The sequence below is a fragment of the Alosa alosa genome, chromosome 7, assembly GCF_017589495.1.
Source record: "Alosa alosa isolate M-15738 ecotype Scorff River chromosome 7, AALO_Geno_1.1, whole genome shotgun sequence".
Lineage (NCBI taxonomy): Eukaryota > Metazoa > Chordata > Actinopteri > Clupeiformes > Clupeidae > Alosa > Alosa alosa.
The window spans coordinates 31,309,170-31,323,183 of NC_063195.1; the positions used below are offsets into that span (position 1 = coordinate 31,309,170).

Genomic DNA, 14,014 nt, shown 5'->3' on the forward strand with positions numbered 1-14,014 from the left:
ATGGAGGGACCCGCGTCTGGAGACGAGAGGTGTCAACCCGAATGGAGGCACCCGAGAGTGAGGAGAGCAATGTGGCTGTCATGGCGATGGCTCTTGGGGACACTGTCTGTCAGTACAATACGTCCACTCCTCCTCTCTGTCTCAGTCCGCCTTGTTATGTGTCACCAGCTGTCTCTGTGGGGATCCAGAGGCCCTGTGCTGTGTGGGTGTCCAGTGCCAGAGCCCAGAGCCAGTGGACTCTCATCTGAGGTCTGGTGGCTTAATGCTGACTGGCATGAGTCTATGCCTTATGCCATTTATTATCAGTCTGCATGCAGTGGGCAGGCATGTAGTGGGTAGTGCTATGTTTTGTTTTATATCATTAATGACTGAAAGATTTTCTTAATATTCTGTAGCTTCCTTTCTCCTCTTTACATCACAGCTCAAATTTTAAGTTTAGCACAATTTGCATTAGTCTAATTCAAAAAGATGCCCACACGTGTGCACACACACATACACACTATACGCTATGTGCACTCACAGATAAAAAAATGCATTTACCATGGCGACAAGTCCTACCAGAGTTGTGCCTTTTAGCATTACTGTAACAATCCATTACGGTAACAATAACTTCGTGCACAGAAGAAATAAGCGAACAGCTACATGCAAGGTGTGTGGCACCAGGATAAATAATGCCTGTTCAACAACGTTGAATTTCATCTGACATCTCAAAACGCACCCAGATAGGGCAGTCACCTGCTAATGTGAAATAGACGTTAAACTTTGCATAATCGTTGTTCTAACGCTGCATCTTTATAGTTGGCCTGCCATATACAGTAATGTGACAGACTAAGGTTAATATTTCACCAGGTCTGAGGGCTAAAGGCGAGGGTGTGTCAACCCTCCTGTTGTGTTCGTTTTCTGTTCACTAGTTTTGTGGTCCTGGTCAAAAATGACCGCTGCATTATAACGTGTTATAAATCCATAGTAACACATATATTATAATCTAATTTTGTGATAGACCTTTGTATCAACTTGTTCTATTGTATTTAACCAGTTTTGAACTTCCATTTGCTATTTATGGCCTGCAGGCCTCATTGACCTGAGCTCATGCAAGTCAGAAAAGGGAAGATTCTATTGGGGAAAGGTTCCAGTGGGGGTTGGCATAGAAGCAAAGAGGCGGAGTGAGGGTGTGTTTGTGTGTGTGTGTGTGTTTTAATGTACAGAAGCACACAGTCCATCTGATCAATAGGTATGTGTCTGGACCCAATTTTATACACTGACCATTTTCTCACCCATTCATTGCTAATGGCCGGTCATTTTTGACCGTGAATACACATGAAGTTAAATAAAACAATAATAATACACTAAATACACTAAAGTTAAATAAAACACTCACATTTTTATGAAAATGATCATTGTTTGATTGTTCATTGATGATTGTTTTGTGTGTTCAGATGCCCTGTGTTAACAAAGTCATTGAGCCTCATGGTAGTCAGAATAAGTTAACAATATTTTTGAGAGAAAATCGGTCACATTTGACCGTGAACACAACAGGAGGGTTAAGTAGCAGAAGATTAGACTATACAATGCCCTAAGGTTATTAAGGTTAGGGTAATTAAGCTAGCTCCATTAAAGCATACGTGATATTTCTCCTGTCACAAGTTCACATGCACTCTTAACTACCGTTGCAACATTAGTTTAGAGCTATTTCCCCCCAAGAACACTACACATATGTCAGTTGTATCATGCAGATTTGATAAGAGGCAAGCAAAATAAACTATTGAAAAACAAGAATTGAAACAAAGTTCTTAATTTGTGTTTCTTCATATTGCATTGCAGTAGACCCCATTAAGTTATCCTTAAATTGATTTTGATACTGTATTGTTTGGATGGTAGTAACAAGACATGCTTTGAATTCATTAGATTTGATAATACAAGGTTAGGGACAGATCAGATGGCCAGAGACTTGAGACTTGACTTGGACTCTTGACAAAAGACTTGAGACTTGACTTGAACTTGCCAGTCAAAGACTTGAGACTCGACTTAGACTTGACCTCAAAGACTTGAGACTCGACTTAGACTTCCAAAAAATAACTTGTGAGCATTTCTGACGCACACACACACACACACACACACACACACACCAGAGATGGGGACTTGAGTCTGAGACTTGGACTCGAGTCACACTTAAGTCACACAAACAATGACTTCAGACTTGACTTGCGACCACCTCTAAAGACTTCAGACTTGACTCGGACTCGAGCTTCGAGACTCGTGAACAATCTGTATTTCATGCAATTATTGTCTTTTTTTATTGTCTAAGTGTATTCATGTATTTCTATCTTATTAGGGAAAAGTATGATGAGCTGCATGCCCCCTTTGCATTAATGTGCAACGTATGCGCCATGTGCGCACACTCACATATAGAAAAAAAAGCATTTACCATGGCGACCTACCGGAGTTGTGCCTTTTATCATTACTTTCGGTAACAATATACTTTGTGCACAGAGGAAATAAGGGAACAGCTACATGCAAGGTGTGTGGCACCAGGATAAATGATGCCTGTTCAACAACGTTGAATTTCATCTGACATCTCAAAACGCACCCAGATAGGGCAGTCATCTGCTAATGTGAAATAGACGTTAAACTTTGCATAATCGTTGTTCTAACGCTGCATCTTTATAGTTGGCCTGCCATATACAGTAATGTGACAGACTAAGGTTAATATTTCACCAGGTCTGAGGGCTAAAGGCGAGGGTGTGTCAACCCTCCTGTTGTGTTCGTTTTCTGTTCACTAGTTTTGTGGTCCTGGTCAAAAATGACCGCTGCATTATAACGTGTTATAAATCCATAGTAACACATATATTATAATCTAATTTTGTGATAGACCTTTGTATCAACTTGTTCTATTGTATTTAACCAGTTTTGAACTTCCATTTGCTATTTATGGCCTGCAGGCCTCATTGACCTGAGCTCATGCAAGTCAGAAAAGGGAAGATTCTATTGGGGAAAGGTTCCAGTGGGGGTTGGCATAGAAGCAAAGAGGCGGAGTGAGGGTGTGTTTGTGTGTGTGTGTGTGTGTTTTAATGTACAGAAGCACACAGTCCATCTGATCAATAGGTATGTGTCTGGACCCAATTTTATACACTGACCATTTTCTCACCCATTCATTGCTAATGGCCGGTCATTTTTGACCGTGAATACACATGAAGTTAAATAAAACAATAATAATACACTAAATACACTAAAGTTAAATAAAACACTCACATTTTTATGAAAATGATCATTGTTTGATTGTTCATTGATGATTGTTTTGTGTGTTCAGATGCCCTGTGTTAACAAAGTCATTGAGCCTCATGGTAGTCAGAATAAGTTAACAATATTTTTGAGAGAAAATCGGTCATATTTGACCGTGAACACAACAGGAGGGTTAAGTAGCAGAAGATTAGACTATACAATGCCCTAAGGTTATTAAGGTTAGGGTAATTAAGCTTAGCTCCATTAAAGCATACGTTGATATTTCTCCTGTCACAAGTTCACATGCACTCTTAACTACCGTTGCAACATTAGTTTAGAGCTATTTCCCCAAGAACACTACACATATGTCAGTTGTATCATGCAGATTTTTATAAGAGGCAAGCAAAATAAACTATTGAAAAACAAGAATTGAAACAAAGTTCTTAATTTGTGTTTCTTCATATTGCATTGCAGTAGACCCCATTAAGTTATCCTTAAATTGATTTTGATACTGTATTGTTTGGATGGTAGTAACAAGACATGCTTTGAATTCATTAGATTTGATAATACAAGGTTAGGGACAGATCAGATGGCCAGAGACTTGAGACTTGACTTGGACTCTTGACAAAAGACTTGAGACTTGACTTGAACTTGCCAGTCAAAGACTTGAGACTCGACTTAGACTTGACCTCAAAGACTTGAGACTTCGACTTAGACTTCCAAAAATAACTTGTGAGCATTTCTGGCCTTTACACACACACACACACACACACACACACACCAGAGATGGGGACTTGAGTCTGAGACTTGGACTCGAGTCACACTTAAGTCACACAAACAATGACTTCAGACTTGACTTCATGCGACCACCTCTAAAGACTTCAGACTTGACTCGGACTCGAGCTTGAGACTTCGTGAACAATCTGTATTTCATGCAATTATTGTCTTTTTTTATTGTCTAAGTGGATTCATATATTTCTATCTTATTAGGGAAAAGTATGATGAGCTGCATGCCCCCTTTGCATTAATGTGCAACGTATGCGCCATGTGCGCACACTCACATATAGAAAAAAAAGCATTTACCATGGCGACCTACTGGAGTTGTGCCTTTTATCATTACTTTCGGTAACAATATACTTTGTGCACAGAGGAAATAAGGGAACAGCTACATGCAAGGTGTGTGGCACCAGGATAAATGATGCCTGTTCAACAACGTCGAATTTCATCTGGCATCTCAAAACGCACCCAGATAGGGCAGTCATCTGCTAATGTGAAATAGATGTTAAACTTTGCATATATCATTGTGCTAATGCTGGAAAGAGGCAGATTGCATCTTTATAGTTGGCTTCACTGGTGCCAACTTCAGGTGAACATTGTGGGGTGAGCACCTCTGACACACACACACACACACACACACAGAGAGAGAGAGAGAGAGAGAGAGAGAGAGAGAGAGAGAGAGAGAGAGAGAGAGAGAAAGACTTCTGTGAATTATGCACCTAACCAATCCCTTGTGCTTGGTAAGGATGAGTCACTGTTTTAAATCCTGAACACATTGTCTTGACAAAAGTGGGAAAGAAACTTGACAGTCTTGACTAATTGGATTTTCACACCTTAATGTTTAGAATCTTAGATCAGTTGGCTGTGGGCATACACACACGAAAATATAATGTGTAGGAAAAATATATATATATATATATCGGGGGTGCTGAAATCATTGCGACGGCAAAGATACATCACCTAAGTGAACTCTGGGTGCCGCTGTTGCACCCCTGTTTTGGAACTGAACTGTTGCGACTCAACCGCTGTCCATGGTCCTGAAGGAGATGCTATGGGTAGCATATCAATGATACTTGGTTCAGCTCATCCTTTTTCGCCATGAGATAATTTATTTATCTTAAATCGCTGGGATTACATTTTCCTTCGTAAACAGGTCTTTTGCATTAGCACATAACTTGAATGCAGAGTTTCACAATGACAAAAAGCTCGACAGCAAAAGTAAACATCGTACTAAACCTTTAGGGGCTTCATTCGCATAGAAGGCAGACGAGTTTATCAGGTTTCAGGTGCATCTTCCCTGGACTGTAGTTCTGAAAGGACTATAGATGGCGCTGTGACAATAATTAAATGTGTGCTTCAAGATACGGGATACAGAGTGCATTCTGTCAGTCCCCCAGCAAGACATCGAGGCACACGCGTCTTAACGGGCACCGCTGTGAGAGCTTCAACCAGGTCTTAACCGACGAGTGTCTCACTCCACCGTTCACCGTTTCTTCTATGGACTAAAGTACACTGAATGCTGTTCCTGACATTTGGAGCTTTCAATCCGACGTTGCAGAACATCCCTGGGGGACATTTGCGAATCCGTGCGCTTATAGATATATTTTGAAAAATGTTCGCCGGTTTTCATGCACAGAAATCATAGTCTGCAGTTATGGTCATGTGCGACTGTGGCACGAGTTTTCCATAGCATTTATCGGTGGACTGTATTAAAGGTTTAGGCGCAGAATTGTAAAAAGACCGCTATAAATGTCAGATTAATCAGAAGTAATTTTTTTCAGACACTTGTCACATCGAGTTGAGTGGCGGAGATTCTAACATATGGATATAAACAAGCAAACAGTTTTTTAACCTCGCGCCGGATTATTACGTTTTCTCGGCGGACCGTTAGGCGAGCACAACATGAGCGTGTATCGGAGCCTCTGCCCTCTTTACGATCTGAGGTTCATCATGTCAGGGGTCGTTAGTCCAGCTGCGCGTTTTGGAAAAGGATTGCTGTGAACTCAGACGGTTGAATAATGGTGAGAAGATGCCTTGTGACGTTCAAACCGTTCAGGTGAGTGAGTGTTAAGGTCTGTTGCACTAGTGTTTTTTCTTCATCTTGAGCAAGTAGCTTACCAATGCCTGCTGGTAATGTGCGCTAAATGTATTTTATGAATAATACACATGTGATATACGAAGTGCGTTCTGTCTAATTAAGCCCGAAGTACTCGTTCTGTGACTAATAGCAATTGCATGTAAAGTAATGTGATTTTCACTTCATATTAGTGTGAGCTGAGCACTGATGACTAGCGTATGATAAACTCAACCCGAAAGGTAATATATGTATATGAACATAATGTCTCTGTCATGCTGTAAACTGTTTGGCTGCGTCCCTTTCAGGGAAGTAAAGTTAGTTTAGATCTAGCGTTATCTTGTGTAAAGCAATGTTAGTTTACAAACCTATGTGGATTTATATTTTACCTTATTTATGCGTGCACAGTAAAAATGTGAGAACATACAGTGCACATACATTTTGAGAAACAGTGATGGAGTCAAATTATAGGGGGCCTGCTGTGTGGTAGAAAATGGGCGTGTGAATAGATGCTATGTTCAAGCGTAAGCAAGGTTATGAGCGAAACGACTAAAAATACTGCACATTTGTCAACAAACAAATTAGATGCCGTGTGGCTCCCCTGCGTCCCTGCGGTGCTGTATTGTGAGTGGAGTGGCGCGCACGCGCCAGCCTGCCTGCCATCAATCTTCAAACTTCCCTCTGACAGTGCGTCTTTCCTGCCTCTCCTCGTAGTGTCGCACATTCTCTATATACTTCACACATGCTATCATATCTCATGAGCGAATATGGCAACTTTGCTTAATGAGGGGAAAGGACTTCGACAGATGTTGCCTCAATACAATACGGTCTGATGACCACAACGCTCATTGGGGGACTGAGTTTTTTAAGCGCGCTGACCCAACATGGACCTTTAGAGCAGCTGCTCCCCGGTTGGTAGACTCGCTGCAAATGTTAACTTTTGTGAGTGGTTATGTCACATCCAAATGATGAGCTTATTTCCCCTCTGGTTACCTAAATACTCCGACTTCGAATGCGTGAAATCCACCGTGAAGTCATAGCAATCAAGCAATGTATGATGCTCAAGGGCTCTTATATAATCACCTCAAAATCCTCGTTTTGATGCCATGACTTGTCTACCTGTAATCTCTAATCACGCGCCAACTGGGCCACGAGCCAGTCACTAGCCTCGAGGGAGTTCCTCGAGGACCTCCAGGAGCTCGCTCTAGTTTGTAGCAGTCATCATCAAGCCATGGCACAATCTGATATCGGTGCACGTGTAAAGCCAATTAACAGATATCTGATCTCTCCCTCTGATCCAATTAAGAGACCAAAGCATTTACTTTAAACCCTGTAATTAGAGACGAGCCTGGTAGAACACATAATCCCCTCCTCTCACCCACGGAAAGGCTTTGAAAATGGATAAATGATAACGATTGAGGATATGGCCTTAGTCTGATACACAGTGTCATGTCATCACCGCTTTGATCTCCATGTTAAATGCTGAGTGAGCAGAAGTTGAGCACGTAAACTTGTGAGCCTTGAACACTAGATTGACTACCATCAATCAGTCGTTACATCATATCAGAGTTCACTTTCACTATATGTTCTTGACGATTCGGCATACAGTCACCAGATGGTCATACTTCACAGGCTAATCCCACATTTTGCCTCAATTTTACGTCTCCAGATGAAAATGTGTTCAGATCAGAGACAGATTGATTTTTTTAGCAGATTGGAAATCGACATGAGCAGATGGTTTGAAATTATCCGGGTTTAACGACAGAAAACTTCTATCTGAAAGTGTTTTCGTTTTCAAAGTTAATCTAGATTTTCTTGCACTAAACAGCCTCTTCAGCCCATATTGGGGTTTTGATTGGGCAGTGCATCTGCCATTCTAAAACTTAGTAGTAAAGAGATGGCTTTCAGTCAATTAAAGAATTGTTGTTATCCTGCCATATGCTGTTAGCCTGTCCTGTATTGGAAGGCAGGCTAATGTGACCTGCCTTTACATTAGTAAAGGTAGAAATCATAATCCCATAATACTTGTGCTGGGACAATAGATAGCATGCAAGACGTCTTTGTGGCTCACCTCAGAAGTATGCTAACATTTTTATAGCATTTTAAGAGCCTTTGCCTTAGGGGAGAGCAGGGTAAGATGAGCCATTTTTTACATTCTTAATCATTTTGACTTGTCAAAGAGGTTTTGTTTTGTAATTCACACCAAACAAAATGTTAAAGTATTCTATTACTTCTATAATCAACACATCTTAGATATCTTATACGGTTAAAGAGATATACTTTCTAAAAAAAGTTGGTCTTGTGGTTCAATTTACCACGTGTGGGGTAAGATGAGCCTATGTGTGGGGTAAGTTGAGCCAACACAAAGATTTCATGTAAAACAATTAGATTTTCTTTAAACAATAATTTAATTTCTACAAACACCAACATTTAATGGTGAATTTGCCAAAAAGATTCAATGGAAAATTTGCAAGACATGTTTAGGCTAGGCCTATAACATTTTTTGTCATCTGTTTACCTTTAAATTCACCCATTTAATTCACATAAATAAGTCTAATTAATTTGCTGCCTCGTCTCTTTAGCTCTTAGGAACACTGAGGAACCATGAAGAACGAGGTCACAAAATAAAGGCAAACTTAAAAATCTTACAGATTCAATAGAAGTACTAATTAGCTGGCTCAACGTACCCTAGCCCTGGTGGCTCATCTTACCCCACAACCACCATTTTGAAGGAAAATGCTATCTAAGTTAACATTCATGATTTTATTTTGCCTTCACACCAATTGAGGTGTAATGCATTTGAATGTTGTTCTATTCGCGTTTTCTCTAAATCACCCTAACTCTGGACATGAATGAAATCCATTTGGAGAGCAAAAAAATCTTATTTTTACACATATATATTTTACCACGGTTGCACATTTGCCATATGCTGTGCCTTTCCACATATTGTAAAGAATGACCCCCTCTTCCTTAAAATGCTGTCACATAATAACATTTGTTTATGGTTTTCTAAAAAAAGGGGTGGCTCATCTTTCCCCATGCCCATCTTACCCAGTTCTCCCCTACCTGCAGATCTTGTACACCACCTGAAAACATTCACCTATAGAAGGATATTTAGAGGGACACTTCCTTAAAATACAACTTGTACATCTTACTGTTGCTTCAATCAATACTATTCACCAGCTTATCTAAGGACACTACAATTGGACAGTAAACCAACTCCAAAACAACCAAAAAGAATAGCAAATGAGATCTTTTGTGTCGCCCAGAGAAAAGAGATCTCCAGGTCTGTCCAAACATGTCAGTTCTGGAAAATTCTCTGGCTGCATTATTTGAGAGAAACACAGCACATGCATAATTCAGTCTGTCTCCTTTCCCTTAGTGAGGGGTTTTAGTCCTCCAACGCCGCTAGTTTGTGATATGGAAACACAAGTGGCAGTCCCCACTATCAGAGATAAACAAGTGCGCTTGTCAATGGGTTTTGATGTAGGAGATGGGGATGGAGAGGGAGAGAGAGAAGCAAGCAATTCCTCACGGCTCACTAAAAGCAGCCTGCTCAGGGGCTCCGGTGAACACATTTGTGCGTCAGTCTCAGGCTAGCAAAAAGCAACAAAAGAATGGACCACATTCTCTTCTTCTTTTAGGGACACGGTGTTCGTCAGGTGCATTTAGCAGCACTGGGGCTCGTTTGCTTCTCCTCACTCCTCCAACTGTTTCTGTGAGTCAGTGAATGACAAACCTGTGTACAGAGTACAGTACATGTCCACTAGACACTAAATGCTAACCCTTCAGTTGTTTTTAGCTTGTTCCTCTCTCTTTTTCTCTTCCTCTCTCTCTATCTCTCTCTCTATCTCTCTCTCTATCTATCTCTCTTTCTTTCTCTACTCAGCTTCATATTATGCTACACTGACACTGAAGTCTAATGTTTTCACCTATTTTCCTTCCCTCTGCTTTTCTTTGTTTCCCCCCTGTTTTAACCCCTTGCTCCCTCTTGTCTGTTCGTCCCTTCCTCCGTCATTCTCTCTCTCCATCCTCCGCTCCCTCCCTCTCTCTCTGTCTCTCCCTCCGTCCGTCTCTCCAGGATCTTCGTGGTGGGGATCGGTTTCTTCAGCCTGTGCTTCCTAATGACGTCCCTCGGCGGCCAGTTTTCGGCCAAGCGGCTCGGGGACTCGCCCTTCACCATGAGAACAGAAGGTAGCGGAGCGCTGGTGCATGTGCTGTGTGTGTGTGTGTGTGTGTGTGTGTGTGTGTGTGTGTGTGTGTGATGGTTCCCATGCACAAGGCCTGATGTCGTTACAAAGCAACACAGCTCTGGGTGGAGGCAGAGCAAAGGGAGAAGAAGGGAGGAAAGAGGAATAGATTATAAATGGAACACTATATGTAAGGAATAGATTATAAATGGAACACTATATGTAAGGAATAGATTATAAATGGAACACTATTGTAAGGAATAGATGATAAATTGGACACTATATGTAAGGAATACATTATAAATTGAACACTATATGTAACATATAACATATGTACAGAAGCACTCTCCACATAGATTGGCACCCCTGGTAAAGATTTTTATCCTGGAAAAGTCCAGCCTTGAAAAGAAGGAAAAAATCTTCACAAAGAGATAGATATTTTTGAACAAAAAACAAACATGCCACGGTAATGAAGAGAATGGTTTACTGGTGGAGGGTGCTGTATATTTTAGCAACATTCATATATTATATTATATACACAACAAAATATGCATATTATAGAGTAGACAGGCTACAGCCTGATGATCCTGCAGAGAGGAGAGTGCATAAGAATTCACGGAAAAGCCGGGCAGGAGCAACGGGCAGCGGAGAGGCATGCGCTCCCTCCCTCTGTATGTGGACCTCCCTACCGCTGAGCCAGTGCTGGCTGTGAGCAGACATAAAGAGAGGGTCCCCCCCGCTGGGCGCAGCCCTCTCATTAAGACTGGACGATGCTCCGCGGATCAAATGGGCCCCGGCGGTGTCCCGCTGCGTGCCCACCCAGGGCTAAATGGCAGCGTTGGCGGCAGCGTTGGCAGCGACCTCGTGATGGTGGTGGTGGCGGTGGCGATGCTGATCGGGCTGAGGTCACTTCCATTTAGAGGTCACTGGGTTTCATACACTTAGAGAGCAAGAGTGCTGGAAATGGCCCTTCCTCTTGCTTGGGCAGGACATAGGGAATGGTACTGAGAGGCTCCAGCTACAGTGTCACAGCCATTAAGGGTCTCTCAGCCAAAGTGGTCGTCTTCCTGTTATACTGTACAGTGGTTATACTGTGTGTTGTGCTGGTGGCCTGTGCTTTGTGGCCAATTATGCTGCACTACAGTATGTGTGTGGTGATGGTGTTTCACTGCTGTTGTTGTGCAATTGGTCTAAGGTGGGATGCATTTGGCTTGTGGAATGCATTTGGCTTGTGATTCTGGTGAGTTCCTATCCTAGTCCTATGCCCCTGTGTATCCTAGTATGTGTGTGTGTGTGTGTGTGTGTGTGCTTGTGTGTGTGTGTGTGTGTGTGTGTGTGTGTGTGTGTGTGTGCGTGTGCGTGTGTGTGTGTGTGCAGGGGTGAGTGTTTACTCCGGAGGCTCTGTCGACGAGCCTTTGGTCAACTGATTTCTCCCCGGGAAGAAATCTCATTATCAAGTCAGTGGCAGGGGTCGTCCAGTGTCACATGGTGACGTCCGGCTGGCGCACTGCTCCACGGCGGTCATCTCTCGTCGGCTCAGCGCAGGCTGAATTTGAACAGCTCCTCCGCAGTCTGGCTCTGGGTCGTTCCATTTACTGCCTATGAGAGACTCGAGACCAGTCCATTACCAGTCAGATCCAGCAGAGAAACACCAAAGTGGAGAGATAAGCTCCTGGCATAATGCAGGCTGTGCGTTTGGCCATTTTGTGAAGTGGAACACACAGCATGTGGAGTTGGGCTTTGTGTGGGTCTGCCATCACCTGGGAGGGCCTAAGTGGACCACTCTGTTATTTCGCTGTGCAGTGGTTCGCCACCATTTTCTGGTATATTTCTGATATTTCTCTAAGTGTCTGTAAATGAGTAAGTGTGAGAGCATTTACCTCAGAACCTGTACTTAGTGATGTGTATACAGTGTGTGTGTGTGTGTGTGTGTGTGTGTTACATATCGTCCCCTTAGAATTATAGGGTTCTATCTACGTTCTGAGTAGTTCTGAGATATTGAGCTTCAAAGTCTTAGAATTCCATAGACTTATACTGATAAGTGGAACAAACCTCTTCAGATATAATGTCCAAAAATGCATACAACTACAAGAAACACCTCACCTCATCATCTTAAGGTGTCACAGAATAAGAATATGTAAATAACTCAGTTTTGACACAAATGTCAGATAGAACCTTATAATTCTAAGGGGATGATATTGCAAACCGCTTGTGTTGGCTCGTAATCAGAATGCTGTGAAGGAGATAAGTGATGGCATCGTCCACACCCACTTTCTCCTGGTATGCAAACTGTAGCAGGTCTATTGCATGGCGTACCTGGGGTCTGAGTATCGTGTGATGTGAGAGGCCTGAAGTCATTAAGCTCACTTGGGTATGTGTGTGTGTGTGTGTGTGAGAGAGAGAGAGAGAAAAAGAGAGAAAGCGTGTAGATTTATTTTTGTTTGGATATGGTGTGTCTGTGTCTGTAAGTGAACTGTGAAGTGCCACTGAATGTGTGAGTATGTGTGAGAGTTTGTTTGTAGACCTGCATAACCTGAGTATACAATATGCATACTCATACAAGTGTGCACTTATATGAGTAGCTAATGGTGTATTAAATCTTAATAACTGTGTTATTATAAGAGAAGATTCTTGATATGAACAGGGAAACAAAATTGTAACTATTAACAGGGAAACAAAATTGCTTATAAAACAGTTCAAATCAGGCAAAACCGAAATTACACAAGTTCCCCAGGCAATTTCTCTGTTTTCTTGTGTCTAGCACAGAGCCCAGGCCTTATTAACCCCAGTCAGAGTCAGGGCCTGAGTTGTCTGGGAACATGAGTGCTCTGTAGACCTACATAACCTGAGTATACAATATGTATGTGAAGTGTGAGTGTGTGTGGTGTGTGTGTGTGTGTGTGTGTGTGTGTGTGTGTGTGTGTGTGTGTGTGTGTGTGTGACAGACAGAGTGTTAAGAGACAGACAGACAGTGTGTGACAAGGTGTGTGTGTGTGTGTGTGTGTGTGTGTGTGTGTGTTAAGAGATAGACAGACAGACAGACAGAGAGTGTGTGTGTGTGTGTGTGTGTGTGTGTGTGTGTGTGTGTGGGGTGTGTCTGTGTCTGTGTGTGTGTTTTTGTGTCCTTCTCTCCATCTTCACTCTTGATTAATTACTTACTCAGGTGGTGCAGTCCAAAGGGATGTCTGAGTTGAGCTCATTAAGCACTAAGTGAGGTGTCCGTCTCTAGAAAGCACCAGAGGTAAAACAGCAGGACCGCTGTGTGTGTGTGTGTGTGTGTGTGTGTGTGTATATGTGTGTGTTGTGGTTATGATGTAGTGTCTGGTAGTTTTCTTCACATCTTCACAGGTCACACATCTTCTATTTATGTGTATGTTGTGATATGATTGAGTATTTCTTTGTCATGTTATGGGTAACACATGATGTGCTTTCACAATGTGTACATATTTCAATGGTAGCATGTGTTTGCCTATCTGCTTGTTTTGTCTGTGTGTGTGTGTGTGTGTGTGTGTGTGTGTGTGTGTGTGTTGTGGTTATGATGTAGTATCTGGTAGTTTTCTTCACATCTTCACAGGTCACACATCTTCTATTTATGTGTATGTTGTGATATGATTGAGTGTGTGTGTGTGTGTGTGTGCACATGTGTGTGTGTGCACGTGTGTGTGTGTGTGCATGTGGGGATGTGCATGTGTGTGTGTTGGCACAGTAGTAAATTGGCAGGAGCTGTGTGTTTAATGGGCCATCATTAGAAATA

General features: G+C 42.2%; 1 protein-coding gene across 1 annotated transcript in view; it reads left to right on the forward strand.

The window, feature by feature from the left end:
- The window catches only part of LOC125298356 (alpha-1,6-mannosylglycoprotein 6-beta-N-acetylglucosaminyltransferase B-like), a 137,783-nt gene continuing 123,769 nt past the window's right edge, over positions 1–14,014 (forward strand). Inside the window, 4 exon segments of the mRNA XM_048249059.1 lie at positions 1–57; positions 146–249; positions 5,987–6,052; positions 10,152–10,264. Coding sequence (XP_048105016.1) covers positions 1–57; positions 146–249; positions 5,987–6,052; positions 10,152–10,264 — 340 coding nt within the window.